The following is a 15,542-nucleotide window of genomic DNA, read 5'->3' as shown; positions in this document are numbered from 1 at the left end:
TAGGGGTTCTGAAGATCGCATTATGCATTTAATGGGGTGTGACAGATCTTTAAGTGTCATTACATTTTTTCTTGTTTATGTCACTTTCAATCAGCTGAAGTCTTTCTCGACATATTCTTTAAATGTTCTTGGCTTTTAAAAATTCATAATTGACCTTTTCTAAAACTGAAATTAAAAAGGTTATAAACAGTAGATCAGAAAATAACAAATTTGCAAGTTAATCAAATTAAAATTCAACACATGAGTTTTAATTAGGCTTTATCAATGTAACTCAGCAGTTTCAAATGTTAGTGTGTTAGGCTTTCTACAGAAAAATGCAGTGTAAGTCAAGCCAATAAATAAATACATAAAATACATATAAAACGATAGAACAGACGAATTAGCTGAAATTGGGAGAATGTGATAGGAGTAGTAAAATTTGGAAAGCCGATCTGTATGTCATGCATACATTTTCCGTCTGTGGGCATCTTCATCTGCACACCCTTAAACTGGTATACAGTGCTTTAACATTTCTGTTCCAGCTGCTGATGCGTTTTCAAAGAAGCTATATCCTATAGCCAATGCAGCTCATATATTCAAATTTTATTTCTACTGAAGACCAACACAAGTCCTTCTACTGAAATTTTAACAGCTTTACGGAGCAAGCATATTAAACGAACCCATCACATTCCACAAATAAAAATCCAGCTTGTCTACAGAAAAGGTAGCTTTCTGCTTAGCAGACTCATTTCAGTGAGTCAGTCAGGACTGTGGACTGGGTGGCTTCTGCTTAGCATGTTTTCATTTTAGGTTTTCATTGTTTGTTGCTTCTTGTGACATATTGCATTCTACATTATTCAGGAATGGGACTGTCTTTATAATTTATTACGTTTATACTGTGTGTAACTGATCAAAGCAGAAGGTTTTAAATGCAGCAGTGATAAAAACTGCAATAAAAGTAATAGAATTTAAGAATCCTAAGTCCCCAGGTGAACTAGATTCTAAGTAAAAATATTATTGCAGTCTTTACTTGGTTTTCAGATCAAGAAAGGATAATATGCTATCCAATCCTAGAAGTAACCAAAAAAATTAAAAAGACTGTGATATATCTTCATGGTATCTTAACACTTTTGTACCTGAGACTTTAGTAGTCAGTTCTTTGAATATATCAACAAGACTTTACGCTCTTTAAGATATAAAAAATCCCCCAAAGACCGTCATCTGCATCTAGAACATAGCTCTGTTATCGTTCTCAGTGTAAGGTATCCAGGTATCATTCTGCAATTCTCCTGACCACTTGCCAGTTCCTGGTCACCCAGGTCTCTGGGACGGGACCAACAATCCAGCTGGTCTTCATCTAGGTGATAATGATATATATATGTCCTTGACATACAAGGACAACATGTTTTGTTCTTGGGATGCAGTGACAGAAAACCAGCTTTTCTGATACATGGTGTGCTTTATTTATCACCTGTATTCAATATTCAAGGAAAAGAAGTGAAGAAAACAAGAAATCTCTGCCCATTCCACTGTATCTATGTCTCATATGCCTCCCATACACATAAGTAAGCTTATTTTAGGTTTGCATTACTCTACTGTCTCTTCTCAGGGTGTAAAATGTTTGTGTCAAGCCTTAACCTACTCTGGATCTTCCTCTACAGCAGCTGAAACCTCCTCTGAACTGATCTTTCAAAGCGTTGCTGCTTTTTGTCTTCAGCTTCTAAACTCTACAAATCCTTTTCCAGAATCACAGAATGGTTTGGGCTGGAAGGGACCTTAAAGATCATCTAGTTCCAACCCCTTTGCCATGGGCCGGGACCCCTTCCACCAGCCCAGGCTGCTTAAAGCCCCGTCCAATCTGGCCTTGAACCCTGCCAGGGAGGGGGAAGCCACAGCTTCTCTGGGCAACCTGGGCCAGGGCCTCACCACCCTCAGAGTGAAGAATTTCTTCCTTATGTCTAGTCTAAATCTACGTTCTTTCAGTTTAAAGCCATGTCCCCTTGCTGTCAAGGTAAAGAGTCACATTTCCAGTTACCAGCTTTTGCTACAGTGTTTGAGTGTGCTTGTGTGGAGGATGTTTCTTTTTTATTCCGTTACTTCATATTTAGCACTTACCAGAAGAAACCACACATCTGTGCAAAACAGACATGAAAATAATTCAGGTAATTCCCAGTTCCCCACTGGTCCTCTGGTGGAAAATGTTAAGGCTTTTTTTTCTTTAAACTCTCTTTCCAGTCAGACATATTTACATGCTGTCATTTGACCCCCAAATTATATTCTGATGATTTTTTCTAATATAATCTGAGCAGCCTATTTAGTAAAAGGCAAACATTCATCAGAATGTGGCATAATCTTGAGTGTTAACAAACTTCATTTCTCCAGCACCTGTGACCCCTGAAGCGCTCATCAGCTTAATTTGCAAACCCCATGCTCAAGCTAAGGTTGCAAATCACAATGACTGGAGTTTATCATGATGTAATTACCCTGGTAAAATTACATTGACTCAGTAACAAATGTCGTCAATTACAATTAAATTACAGGGACTACTCAGTAGCTCAAACAGATCTTCTTGACAGGTTTGCACACTGGGAAACATGACTAATAGAAGATTTCTCTGGATACAGCACATGGTTCCCTGATGGAATTTGTTTTTGTTTTTTTTTAAATTTGCTGACTGCTCTCACAGTTACAGCACGTTAAAAACCTGCAAGGCCTTCTCCTACAGCTCTAGCTGGAGCAAATGGCTGATAAAAGACATCACATAAGCCTAAGCATGATCATTCAATAAAGTCAGTGCATTCCAAATAGGTGAAACACGGAAAAACATTAAATACCTAGGTTAACTTCTGTCCTTTCTTAAGTGACCCTGAAGACTTAAAATCACTGCATTTGCTTTCCAAGGCATAGCTTTTTATTTGTAGCTATACTGACGCTTAATGTAGTGTGTGGGTTTTACACTCACCCTTGCACTCTGGCCAGCAATAAGCTGGTCATCTTCAGTCTGAACACTTGTTCGGCTGCGAACGTCATAATCTTCCTGCTCAAAGTCTGAATCATCCTCCAGCTCCTCAGGGGTCTACAGAGAGAGACAGGGAGAGAAAGCAAAAGAAAGGAGATGACAAGCTTATCAAGGATACCGACAAAGTCCTATATACAGTAAGCTCTTATTTCATTGACTACCTGCCCAGGAAATGCCGTTTCTCTTTCTTTTTAAATTAACTTGTCTGCCCAAGCAGTCAAGAACTGAAATTGAATTGTCTTAGAAATTAAGTTGTTTCAACTCTAGTTTTCTTTACAAATAGCATTTATATCTACCTTGTTGCAACTTTTCTTAACTCTGTTAACATGATGAATGCAGTTCCAGGAACACATATCCCTTGGAAACACTAACAACCGGAGTGTAGTATTTCAACATAATGTTATTTCATATATAAATGGACATTAATACTCTTCTATTACCAGAATCTCCACATAATCCTCAAAAGAGAAAGTAAATACCTGCGAAAAAGCAACTAACAAACTGGAAGAAAAAATTATCAAAGCAAATAAGAGATTTCCCCTTGAAAGAAAATGTAAATGATGTCAGCTGGTTTTGAAACAAATGTAAAGTCTATAATCTGTTTTAGCTTGTTGGTTCACATGTTTCTTTTTAGATACAGAGCTTTGGAACTTGCTTTATCACCTAAACTGAAATCATGTTACGTCCACTGCTGGTGCTGCAAATGGTGTGAGGGTCTCCGAGCAGATTGATTAGATCTAGTTATGTATGTGCTGTCCTCAGGTTGCTTAAAATGTTGGAGGGAAGGAGAAACAAGATAACTTATGGATTTCTTTATGTATATATGGAGAGGCATAGAGCCTACTTTAAATCACTATTTAGCACTATATTTAATATAGATGGTGCTAAAACCAGAAATAGGCTTTAGAAGGAAGATTATATTCATTTTTGTGCTTGAATACCATCTAATACAACAATCTGGCCATGAGTAACTTCTGTAGGTACAATACATGACAGTGGTAACAGAAAAATAAGAACACAGAAACAGTGCAGAGGAACCCTCACCTTACTACGTACCCATATGCCTCGGTGTTAACCTAGAGAGCCAACCATTACAGAGGAAATCATCCATGCTGGCATTTTATCCTTGGAGGCAATGTCAAGTCTGCTAGCAGAGGTGCTAATCATTGCCAGTTGTCATTACAGCTCTATCTTCAAGACGCTCAGTCACCAGGAATTGGTCCAAACCCTCTAACATATTGTAGAGGAGTCTTTTGGCGAAGTTTTTATTACAGTCTGGTTTCCAACACGAAGTGCACATCAGTGTTTGTAGCAGAAAATCAGCTGCTTTGGTAGCTACATGCTGAAGTGCACATGATGGGGAGAGTAATACACAGCCATCTTCATTTGGCTTAAAGAGTTTGAATTAAATACAGGTTTTGATGTTGCACACTGGAGGAAGAAATAACCATGTATGACAGTATGGTAGTGAAACTCCGGCTGCATCTCTGAAGAGAAGCACGTACAAATAGCATATAGAACAGGATAGACAGGAGATGAAGTTTAGGTGAAAAATATGAATTTATTTTTTTTCTACTGCCACAGGAAAAAAAGAAAGATTGGTACCCATCATTATCATGTTCAATGGTCTTGCTTTCTAATCACCTTTAACCACTTTATTCTCTCTGCTCAGCTGCTTGAAGGCAGGATGTGACTTTAAAATCTGTCATAAGCAAACCAGCTCCTAAGACAATCATACAACTCCCTGAGCAAATATTTCCTATCATAGGGCTCAGCTTTTCATCTGCCTAGGCTTTACTGTGAAGAATAGGAACAGGGTGGAGAGTTTCAACTCCTGCTTCATAAACCAACTAGCTCTTCCTCATCCCCCAAGTCCATTCAACTAGCGAGTTGCACCGGTTATTATAAAACCAGCACCCTTTCCCCCTGCAAGTATTAGTTTCATCTGTCCCCACTTTTATAGATAAGACTACAAAAAATAATGAGCAGCTCTTTCCCAGGCTTTCATAATCAAGAGCTCAAGTAAAATAAGGGTGCAACATTCAAAACATCACATGTCAACACTGTAACCAGTAAGGACAAAAGGATGCCTCTTAAAAAGCTAAAATAGCCTGAAAATTCTATGTTTAAGTGATTTATTCCTAAAGAAATATTCAGAAAAAAGTTATTGCTGTTACTGCCTGACATTCATAATCTTAAAGTTTGTGGTCTTTAAAAGACAGAAGGACAAGTTAATGCAACTGTTAATAATACACTACAAGCACAAGAAATCTCAGTATTTCCCCTCTGTACAAGTGAGATCTCATTCAAAACTAACTTTCAGATTCACTCGCTTAAGGTTTTCAAGTGTGGAGAATTTAACACCCTCATCTTCTTCCAAAAATAGCTACATTTTTCATTAAGATGAAGAACAGTAGTTAACTGATATCTGTATGCTGTCATTTCAAATATGCCGCATGATTTTCACTCCTGCAGCATTGCTTTGTTCTATCTGATCTCTTGGAGATGAAGCCCATATACAACAGGTTCTCCTATTCGTTTAGTCACAAAGGAGAAAAAAAATATTATATTGAAGTACCTTGACTTAAAGATTCTTACTCATAGCAAGGCCTTCTACACATACCATAACAACTCTAATTTTTGTGCACAACTAACAGGACCTTGGTATTTAAAACCTAGTTTCTAAGACAACAAAGTCTGGAACTTAATTTATCTGAGTTGAAAGACAGAAGGACTGAATCAGTCTCGCAGACACCTGAACCTATGGACACACAGACATAGGAAACATGGATTTGAGATCAGAGACAGCTTCCAGACAGAACTCCAAAAACCACCAGTGGCAGGAGGAGCTACGGTAATCTTCAAAACAAATAGATTTTATGAACTCAATGATTTAAATAGAAAAATGGACCATTTTCATAGTTTTTAGCCTGTCTGTTCTGTAGCACAGGCCGTGAGACTTCCCACTACTAATTTTTTTCAAATACAGTTTCTCCACTACACATAGAGGCTGTTCTTCACTTCATTCAAAATGAGTCTCCTTTCTCCTCCAAAGGGACAAGAGAATCTCCCCTTTTCAAGGGAGAAGAGGAGAACAAAGATTATCCCCTTTTCCTTTAGCTTACTAAAAGTAACAATAGCAACAAAAATTAATTTAAGTGGCTTTATTTCCTCTGTGGAATGAAGGAATCATCTCAGATAAATTCAGTTTTTCATGGCATGCACATGAACAATTACTGCCTGAAAATAATTGTTTGTGTCAGATGCTCTAAAAAGTTTGCAAGATTTCTTTTTTTTTATATAATTCTGCAAGAAGTTTCGCAGTCTGAATTAAAGGAGTGCATGAGATTTAATAGATTATAAGATAAAAATATTCTAAAGACTGTCTTTTATCGCGTAATGCTCACTCTTTAATTATACTTTCCATTGTAATGTGAAATGTCCACACGGGAATGTTAGACTGTCCCAAACTAAAACTAATATTGTTTTCTACGGAACATAAGGTTCTGATTCAGCAAACTCTGGTCTACATAAGTTTATATATGTGGATTTTCCCAGTTAACTCCCAAGAATAATGAGTTCATTTATGTCCTTAATTCTCTGCCTGGTTAAGAAGCACTACATTTAGCTCCATAAATAAGATAATTGTCTGAATGCAAAAATACATCTCCCTAATCTGGGTAAGAAGAATTCATTAACTCATGTCACACAAGGAGCGGAAAGTGGTAGTGATACAATGGCAAAAGTAACCTGGGATGTTTCTAAGGAGGCTGCAAAGCCTGCATGCTGATCAGCTTTCCAAGATAATGGCTAATAAAACAGTAAGACAGCAACAAAGTAAGTGAATGTGCCTCCAGAATTTAAAATGGTGCTTTGCACTTAGCAGAAACATCTCACCCTGTATGGACCGTCTCGTGGCAACCTCTCTGGGACAACTCTGATGTACAGAAGGATGATGAAGCCAAAACTCTGCGTAGGGGATGACTGTGTCACATGAAACAGTTTAAAATGATTCGAGAGACTATAAAAGATTAAAATCTGCTTGGAAGTGGTACTTTCCCTTTCAAGAAGTCTGGAAACCGCTGTTACAGACCAAGGAACTCGACAACCAAGGAAAAATGCAGATTCTTTACTATGCAGATCTTTTGTTTCCATCCCAGTTCAGAAGAGTTGCAAACACCTCAGTGTTGCTCACCCAGAAAACAGGACAGGTTTGCCCCCATCATCAGCCACAATCATCATTCAAGCTACCTGAGATTAGCACTCGGTAAGGAATGGAATTTGTGCTTCGCAGTTATAAAATTAAGCCTGTCAAAAGCTTTTTGTGCAAATGTGAATACATAGTGACATATGACTAAAACGAAGCTATTTCGGAGTGCTCAGACTGCCTGAAGCCTTACAGCAGTGCCATACTGTTCTCACAACCACAAGTGTATGTTACTTGTTTGCTCAAGGGGATGAGTTGTTGTTTTAGCACTGTTACTTGCTTTTTAAGTATTCTCTGTGATTTTCACTGTAGTTTGATCTGTATGTGGCTTTCACTGGGGCAGATTCAAGTTAATTTGGGTTTCAAATAAGAGTTTCAATTGCTGCAGACATATCCAAACCAGGTTTGGTTTGTTATTTCTTTTTTTTTTTTAAACCTTTGACTGCAGACTACACTGAAAATCAAGACACACATCTACTCTAATAATGATTACCTTGTTCTGGGGAGTTTATTTATTTGTTTGTTTGTATTTTTAAAAGATGCCTAAGCAAATTAAATCAACTGGTTACTCAACGCTGAAATGACACATTCTTTACCTCAGTAAACATTCAAAACCAACCCTGCAGAGGCTCACTGGAGCAACAAGATAATTTATTTAATCATTTAGATTTTAACCACTTACCTCTTATCCTAGGCAGCACACAAACATTAGGTAAAAAAAAAACAAGAAAATTGTACACAAACTTTGAAGATCTTATCAAATTAATGCTATTACTATGGAAACAGTAATGAAGTTTACATCTATTGGCAGTTGTGATCAAATCTTCTCCTAGCTGATTAACAAATTAATTGTGGTTCATCCCGTAAATATCCTCATCTTTTTGCTTACAAGTTCTTTTTTGCTGCACATACTTCTATTTCACGCTCGTACGCATGTCAAACTTTTCTGGTTTATTATGAAGTTGATTCCAAGAAGCTTTAATATTCCTCTCATCCAATGTGATACTCTCCTGTAAGTCCCAACTTTTATTTCCCAGATGCCTTACATACCCTTATCATCAGAACAGCTTTCCTGATGTCACGAACTCCATCATAAACCAGGCGGGAGGCATCTATGAACTCATTCTCTTCAAATGGCTGTGGGACATTCGCACTCAACGCTTCAATGGCAACCTCAACTTGTTCAGCAAAACGTGGCATGACTAGATTAAACAAAATGAAAGGCAGTAAGATTAGACACCTTCTCTCGTGAACATTTTCCCCCTGCCCTTGGGCATAAATTCTTCCAGTAGACATGGTACACATTGTGGTTAGAATTTCAAGACCCAGGAAGGCGCACAGAGAGGGTTTGTGCCGACTCTACACATGCAGAGCTCTGGCACATTTTCTGACAGCATGAAAATAGCCATCTTCATATTCTCTCCTCCAATTGCACAACAAAGAATGTAAAACTTCCTTTAAACAGTGCGATTTACTAACTTTTAAAAGACTGCAAGCTATCTAAGCTATAAGTACATTTAAAACCTTCACAACTTGGAATGAACAGAGTACATATTTATACCAAATGATCAAACCAAAATGTAGCCATTACGCCTACTAATTTAGATAACTAACTGCAGTCTAGCTCATATTGAATAATTGTATAAGGGACAAAACATGTTTAGAATGCAAAATCTAGCAAATGACTTTTGTGAAGGCACATAAATGGACAGTCTGCTGCTTCACTATCTTCACGTACATAATGAAAAATAGCCATAGACATTAGCTAACGGTATTATAAACCATGGTACGAGCACTTTTAAAACACAGCTTAAAGCAATTATTTACTTATGTAAATAGTTTAAAGGCATTCCTTGGAGTAACCAGAGGCTTTTCTTCAAATTTATACAGGATTCCTTTGAAGGTATTATCACTTTCTGCATATCACATATGCAGAAAGATAAATATTCCCTAAACCAGTCCTCTGACAACTTAAACCCAAATCCTACAAACAGGAACATGAACATCAGTTCCCACTAGCTATAATGCACCTGTACTCCTGTATTAGTTACTCTTATACTTCAATGTTTAAACATTGGTATTGGGAGAACTAGGCTTTCATATACTACAGGACAAATAGAAACAATGCTTCATTAGAAACCTGGATACAAAATCCATTGGAATTAATTCTTACAGATTTAAGGAAATTGGGTTTGTAGCTGAAGATTTATAGATAGCTGTCTCTTCATTATATTCACATGATTTTTATTATTTGCTTTCTTCTAGCATCTAGATATCCAAATCATGTGCCACTGGCTTTATTGTTGTGGCAATATAATTGGAAGAACAGGAAAAGATTATCCCTAAGTCAGATAGTTACCTTTTTGTTACAATATTATCTTTCTTTATCTTCTTTTCTTAGATCCTATTTTCAGTACTCTTTTTGATAGCCTGATCCTGACTGATAAGTAAAAGCGGAATTCCCAGTGTTGTTTCATCAAGAGCAGTGACAATCTTTCCTAGGAAGTAAACTCTTACTGTGGCAGGAAAACATATTTTCTTCTTGCCTGAATGTCTTTAAATATATTTTACTTATAATGTAAACTATGTTTTATGCATCTTTCTTACTATCTGATTTAAAGTGAAAACACAAAAAAAACCCCTCAGTTCAAGACTAGTTTACATTTTGAAGAACATAGCAGCAATTATGAGCTCAACTTTTCTGTTTCTGGCATTTAAGTGTTACTCTCTGGATGTTAAAGGGGAACCCTTTAAAGGGATGTATCTATTGAAATCTTGTTTATTCTGCCTATATACACACAAACATATATATAATGTTTGTTCATGAACACAGATGACAGCAGAATTGTATCTTTCATGCAGATGATGTTCAATAAGTGCAATAAATGCTTGGGATATATTGGAAAAAACAGGTAAAAGTGACAGCAACGACAGACTTGAAAAAAGTAAACATTAACAAAACATTTTTAGTTAGAGGGGAAACAATTTAAGTAGAAAAGGAGTTTGAAAGAGCTGGAAGTTTTGGAAAGAGTATAAATAAATACCTATATCAAATTATCTTAATTAATGGAACACTTGAATGTGTAGTAGGAGACGAATATGATCACATAAGGAAGTCTTTAGCCTGAAAATCTAAAAGCAATCATTAAAAATACAATGAAAACAGGTAAGCACAATGAATTAAAAAAATCATTTAGGGTCATAAGGATAAAACAAGTAAAGCTAGAAATGCAAGAATGGCAGCCGAAAAGGAGGCAAAGAACCTGAATATTAAGGGTCCTCAAATTCCTGTCTAGAATTTCGCAAACAGCAGAGGTCATCAGGTATTTAATACAATTAATAGTAAGTGCAACAGATTTGAATTAGGAAGGTGTAATTCGGAGGACATCTACATAAACACAAAGAAACGTATCTATTAAACGCATTTTCATGTTAACAGACCATAGTAAAATTTACCCTGCAGTTCTTAAGAAAATAATCAAAGCAACTTCTGAACCATCTTTGAGAACTCAAGAAAAACAACAACAGTGAAAGATCCAGGGATAAAGAAAAAGAAGAAAAAATATATATCTATGTATCTAAAAGTACAGAAGAAAAGAAAGAAGAACTATAGGATATTCAGCTTAATTTCTGTACCCAGAAAGAAAATGAAACCTGATGTAAAGCAATTAATTTTTAATCACCTTGTAAGTAATGAGCAGATGTTAGACAGGCAACAGATTTGTCAAAATAGGTTGTGTCAAGCTGTTACAATATTTTTCTTGACAGGGCAGCTAACTAGTGGGTTGAGGGAAACAGTAGATATGATACAGCTTGACTTTGATAAGATTTTGACACAGCCACACGTGACATTCTTAGAAGCAAAACAAGGGAAATGTAAATTAAATTACTAGAAGGTAGACATGGAACTCATGACAAAAAGCATCCCAAGCAATAATTAATTGTGGTACGCTGTCAGACCAGAGTGATGAGTCAGATGGATTTTGCAATGTGTCTAACAATGCCAGCCTGTTGTAAAAAATGGCAAAGGTCAATCCAGGATTATTACAATACATAAAAGATGACTTAAGAGAAGATACTGTGAAGTGATACAGTGAGGCCCTAGCTGGAGTACTATGCCCATTTTTTAAGTACCTGATTGAGATTTTTGTAGCATGCGTGCAAGATGTGAAAGTGTTTTTTATTTAAAATATATTTTGTGGTTGCATTCAGACAGGTATTTCTAAGTTTCAACAACATAATGTAGTCCAAATAACATAAATGCTTCTATACACTTTATCTAAATGGTATTTCCGAATCGTGTTTGAAACACCTGAGTGAAGGAACTGCCACCAGCTCCTCAAGGAAATAGTTCATAGGCTGATCAGAGTTCACTGCTCAGATATTTTCCCAGAAAAACAAGACAGAGATCCTTATTTTAGTTCACCAATGCAATTAATTTATCTTCTTCCAAGACGTACGGTAATTTACATTTAACATCTAAACATTTTATTTGGGCTACAATGATTGTTTTCCAATTTTGGTTTTTTACTTGACCTATGAATGTGAAAGCACACAGAAAAAGCAGGCAGGGATGCCTGCTGTATTTGTTATGCTAGTCTGGTCACAAGCCAACTCTCTGAACTTGTAATCTTAGGCACAAAGAACTACAACGGAGATATAGAAGTGAAATATTTTAAGAGATTATTTACTTGCTAAATCAGAACTCCCCCCAGTACAATGGAAATTCTTGTTAAAGTATTCAATAGGCAACTAAAAGATCTTTGTTCAGCACCAAATCCTGCAAAATGTGCTACAATAAGAAACACTCCTCACCAGAAATATACTTATAATATCTGAGATATGTTTTAAACTCATATATCATTTTACTAATACAATGCCATTGGACTTATGACCACACTTTGCTTCAAATGGATGTACAACAAGAACAAATAGGTAAAGGTCAAAGCAGAGCTCAGTTGTCAAAGGACGATAGGATCTTCCATATTTTTTCCATATTCTCTCTGTATGGGATTTTTTCCTTTTCCACCTAATTTTAAAGTCTTTCAGCTCAGCCAATGAAGCCTTACACCAATAATGTTCTTATGTGAATCCCCACAGGTAATTTTTCTCACTATGCCAATGGAATGATGCCAACAGTCATGACTCCATTCATTCAGGCAGCAGCAGTAGTAGATACATAATCATCAGGCCGTGGGGAGGATACGGAAAGTTACATTTTGTTCATTTCAGTGAACATTAGGTGCTTATTCTAGATCACATGTACCACCTTGGGCATCGCCCATTGGATGTGAATGCTTCTTTCAACACTTTTGACCTTGCAGACCTGGCTATAGTTTAGTCCTTAATTTACATTATTACATGTGAACATTATCTGCTGCTTCAAAATGAAAATAGCTATTAAACTATGCTATGAATTGCTTGCTTGCCAAATACATTTTTACATCAGTGCTCATTTTTGATTAGACAAGCAAGAAAAAAACATCTTAAACTAACAAGATGCTATTACTTATAGGTTCTCTAAGCATATGTTGTCATTTAATGCAGTAAAGTTTTTGGAAATTAAGAACTGTATTATTCTCCAGTTAAAAGTTATTGGGCCACACTTGAGGAGCTCCATTACGGTGATGTATGGGGAATAACTTAATTCAGCTGCACCCACAAAACCTCTGGCCGTTCTTATCTGTCATTTACTGTACAAAGAAGGATATTCTTATGGTGACAATGAAGGAGCTACAAGCAAAGGCAAAAAATCTGTATCTGGTGCTGAAACTTGTAAATGCTAGATGGTGAGGATAGCATGATAGAGGATGATTCATTTATTGTGTACAGAGAGACTGGCTATGAATTTCAGATTCAGAAGCAAAGCAATACCTTGGGGGAAAAATTAAATATTGTTTTCTTAGTTTGAGCTGTGGTCTTGAAAACAGTTGCGCATACACTTAGACTGAAAAATGTGATCCATTAGCATCTCTCAGTCTAACTACATGAATTAATTAGGCACCTGCATAAATGTTGACAGAATCAGGTCCCAAGTTAATAGAAAAACTTCTAATTACTGACTTTGTCATTCTAACAAATAAAGATTTTAAAGCCTTTCTGTAGAAGGGTTTTCAATGGCACTGAAAATAAGATCACTGCCAACAAAATCTAGGCTGAACTGCTGTGGGAGAAAAACTGGGAAACAATAAAGTTATAATTACTTCCATTTGATGTACTTTTTTTTTCAACCATCTCCCTAACAAAAAATAGCATATCATCATGGGTGAATCCGTGTCTTGATAACAACCCGTATTTTCTTGTGAACCATTCTGCTCCACACAGAAGATGCTTTCTCTAAAGTTTTCTTGGTTTTCTCCCACCCCACCAATATCTCCTACACATTCAAATTATCAAGTAATTATTGCTTTTCTAAAGATATATTCTCTCTTCACTTTTTCTCCTATGGTAACCAGTTTGTAGGGCAATGCTGGTAGTGATATGGGAACAATAAGATCACTTGATAGACATGGAAAAGTTAGGTTACATGATACACAAGATTAAATGAATGCTTAGCTAATTTTATGGCCTTATAATTTAAGAATGCAGATTCCTCACACACTGAAGTAGATATGAATGTTCAGAAACCTAGAAAGGGAGAATCGAGAGACAAAACAGCAAGAAATGTCAAGGTCCCTCCAGGTGCTCAGGTTTCTAATTCCTAGTGGTATCAGTGGGAATTAGGAACCTTGGCCTCATTTCAGCCTACTTCACACATTTGAAAGTTAGAAATCTGCGTTTCCGTATACCAAATGGAGAGCAATAGATGTTTCCATTAGGCTATAACCACACTTACCTTAAGAAAGCAGTTCAAATTCAGCTGAATCAAATTCTGCTATTCCTCTGCCCACTGAATAGAGTGGGAGAACAGATGACCGGCTTTGACCAAATGTCTGCTTTGGACAACTTTGCTTAGGCATAAATAAATCCCATTCTTGCACCAAATCCTAGAACACTATTGCCTCTAAATCAGAAGGGTGCCCAGGAGGGCACTGGCTGAGCAAGAGGTGGCTGCTTTCCATCCTAATCTCACTGGAGATGAAGGGTTCCCAAAGGTCTCAACTTTGGGGCATTTTTTCTAGCCAGAAGACTACTTTTGAATGGCATCAGGAGAGCTACTTCTTGGAGCTTCAATTTAAAGAGGCAAGAACCTACTCAACTCCTTCTAGTACCCAGGGGTCTGGATCCAAGGGAATCACCCTTCTTAAAGACCAGAGGTTGTTCTCTAGAGCCAGACTGTCCTCAGAGAAACCAGGTGCTTGAGCTCCAGAGAAACAACTGATCTCTTATACCCCGGTATACTCACTTTTGTCCTCTGGTTCACTTTAAGTAGCTTCATATTCATGTAAGCATTTACAGTTGCCATTCAGAAATTTAATTTTTCCCTATGCCATATTCACAGAGACTAGACACATAATTTTAGGTGCCAATCACCTGGTTCAATAGCCCCTAGGTGGCTGTAAAAATCTGGTGTGATTTGGGTAACATTATTCAAGAATGACATGGCAGTCTAAAGGTTTGGACCACTATACTGCTAAAAGCTGAAGGAAGGATCCCTGACAGTCTCCAGCACAGAATCTGTGCTGCTACTAAACATCACAGTTGTGTATGTCACATAAATCAAAAAAATTATCCAGGACAATTGGAGCTAAGGGTTATCAGGGAAGACTAATAAAGTGAAAATCCACTAATGATCCATTACATTAGAAACACGATGCTCTGTTAGGAAAAGAATGCAACCATTATCCAGATTTAAGGTGTTTTAGTACAGGAAGTTCACAAAGCTACAGCTTAAAATTTTAGAGCTTTGAATGAAATTTCTTCCATTTTTTTAAAAAAGTTTTTTTATTGATTTGTTAACTAATTATTTTAATTGAGAAAAGAATATGGCTTACTACTGGGAAGTTTAAGTATTTTAAATAGGTATTTAAAAAACAATTCCTATGGGAAATCTGACATACTCTATTGAAGACAGCACAGTTTCTCAATTTAGTTTGAAGGATGAATAAGTAATCAAACATGACACCTTATTTAGCTTGAAGTATTTGTCAAAGTCTGTTTCTAGAAGAACCATAAAATCTTTATCAGAAGATTCTAAATATTTCATAAAATGTTTATTAAACCCTGGTCTTATATAATAATTTAAAAATTTTCAGTCATGATTATTTTATTACTAATTAAAAAGAAAAAGATTTATAAAGCTCTACTGATATAGTATAAAATATATAACTGTATTAGACCAACTGGTTTTCCAAGAAGCAGATCTGATTTAAATATTTTGTTGCTTGGGCTGATGTA

At 36.5% G+C, this 15,542-nt stretch overlaps 1 protein-coding gene across 4 annotated transcripts in view; it reads right to left on the bottom strand.

Moving 5' to 3' along the window:
* The window catches only part of CTNNA2 (catenin alpha 2), a 536,393-nt gene that overhangs the window by 39,035 nt on the left and 481,816 nt on the right, over positions 1-15,542 (bottom strand). For all 4 annotated transcript variants that reach the window (XM_009934739.2, XM_075420290.1, XM_009934738.2 and 1 more), the window contains 2 exons: positions 8,256-8,407; positions 2,942-3,055 (listed from right to left, as the gene is read on the bottom strand). In XM_009934739.2, the coding sequence (XP_009933041.1) occupies positions 2,942-3,055; positions 8,256-8,407 (266 nt within the window). The remainder of the gene's footprint in view (positions 1-2,941; positions 3,056-8,255; positions 8,408-15,542) is intronic.

The sequence above is a fragment of the Opisthocomus hoazin genome, chromosome 5 (assembly GCF_030867145.1).
Source record: "Opisthocomus hoazin isolate bOpiHoa1 chromosome 5, bOpiHoa1.hap1, whole genome shotgun sequence".
NCBI classification, from domain to species: Eukaryota; Metazoa; Chordata; class Aves; order Opisthocomiformes; family Opisthocomidae; genus Opisthocomus; species Opisthocomus hoazin.
This window is presented reverse-complemented; position numbering and strand designations above follow the sequence as displayed.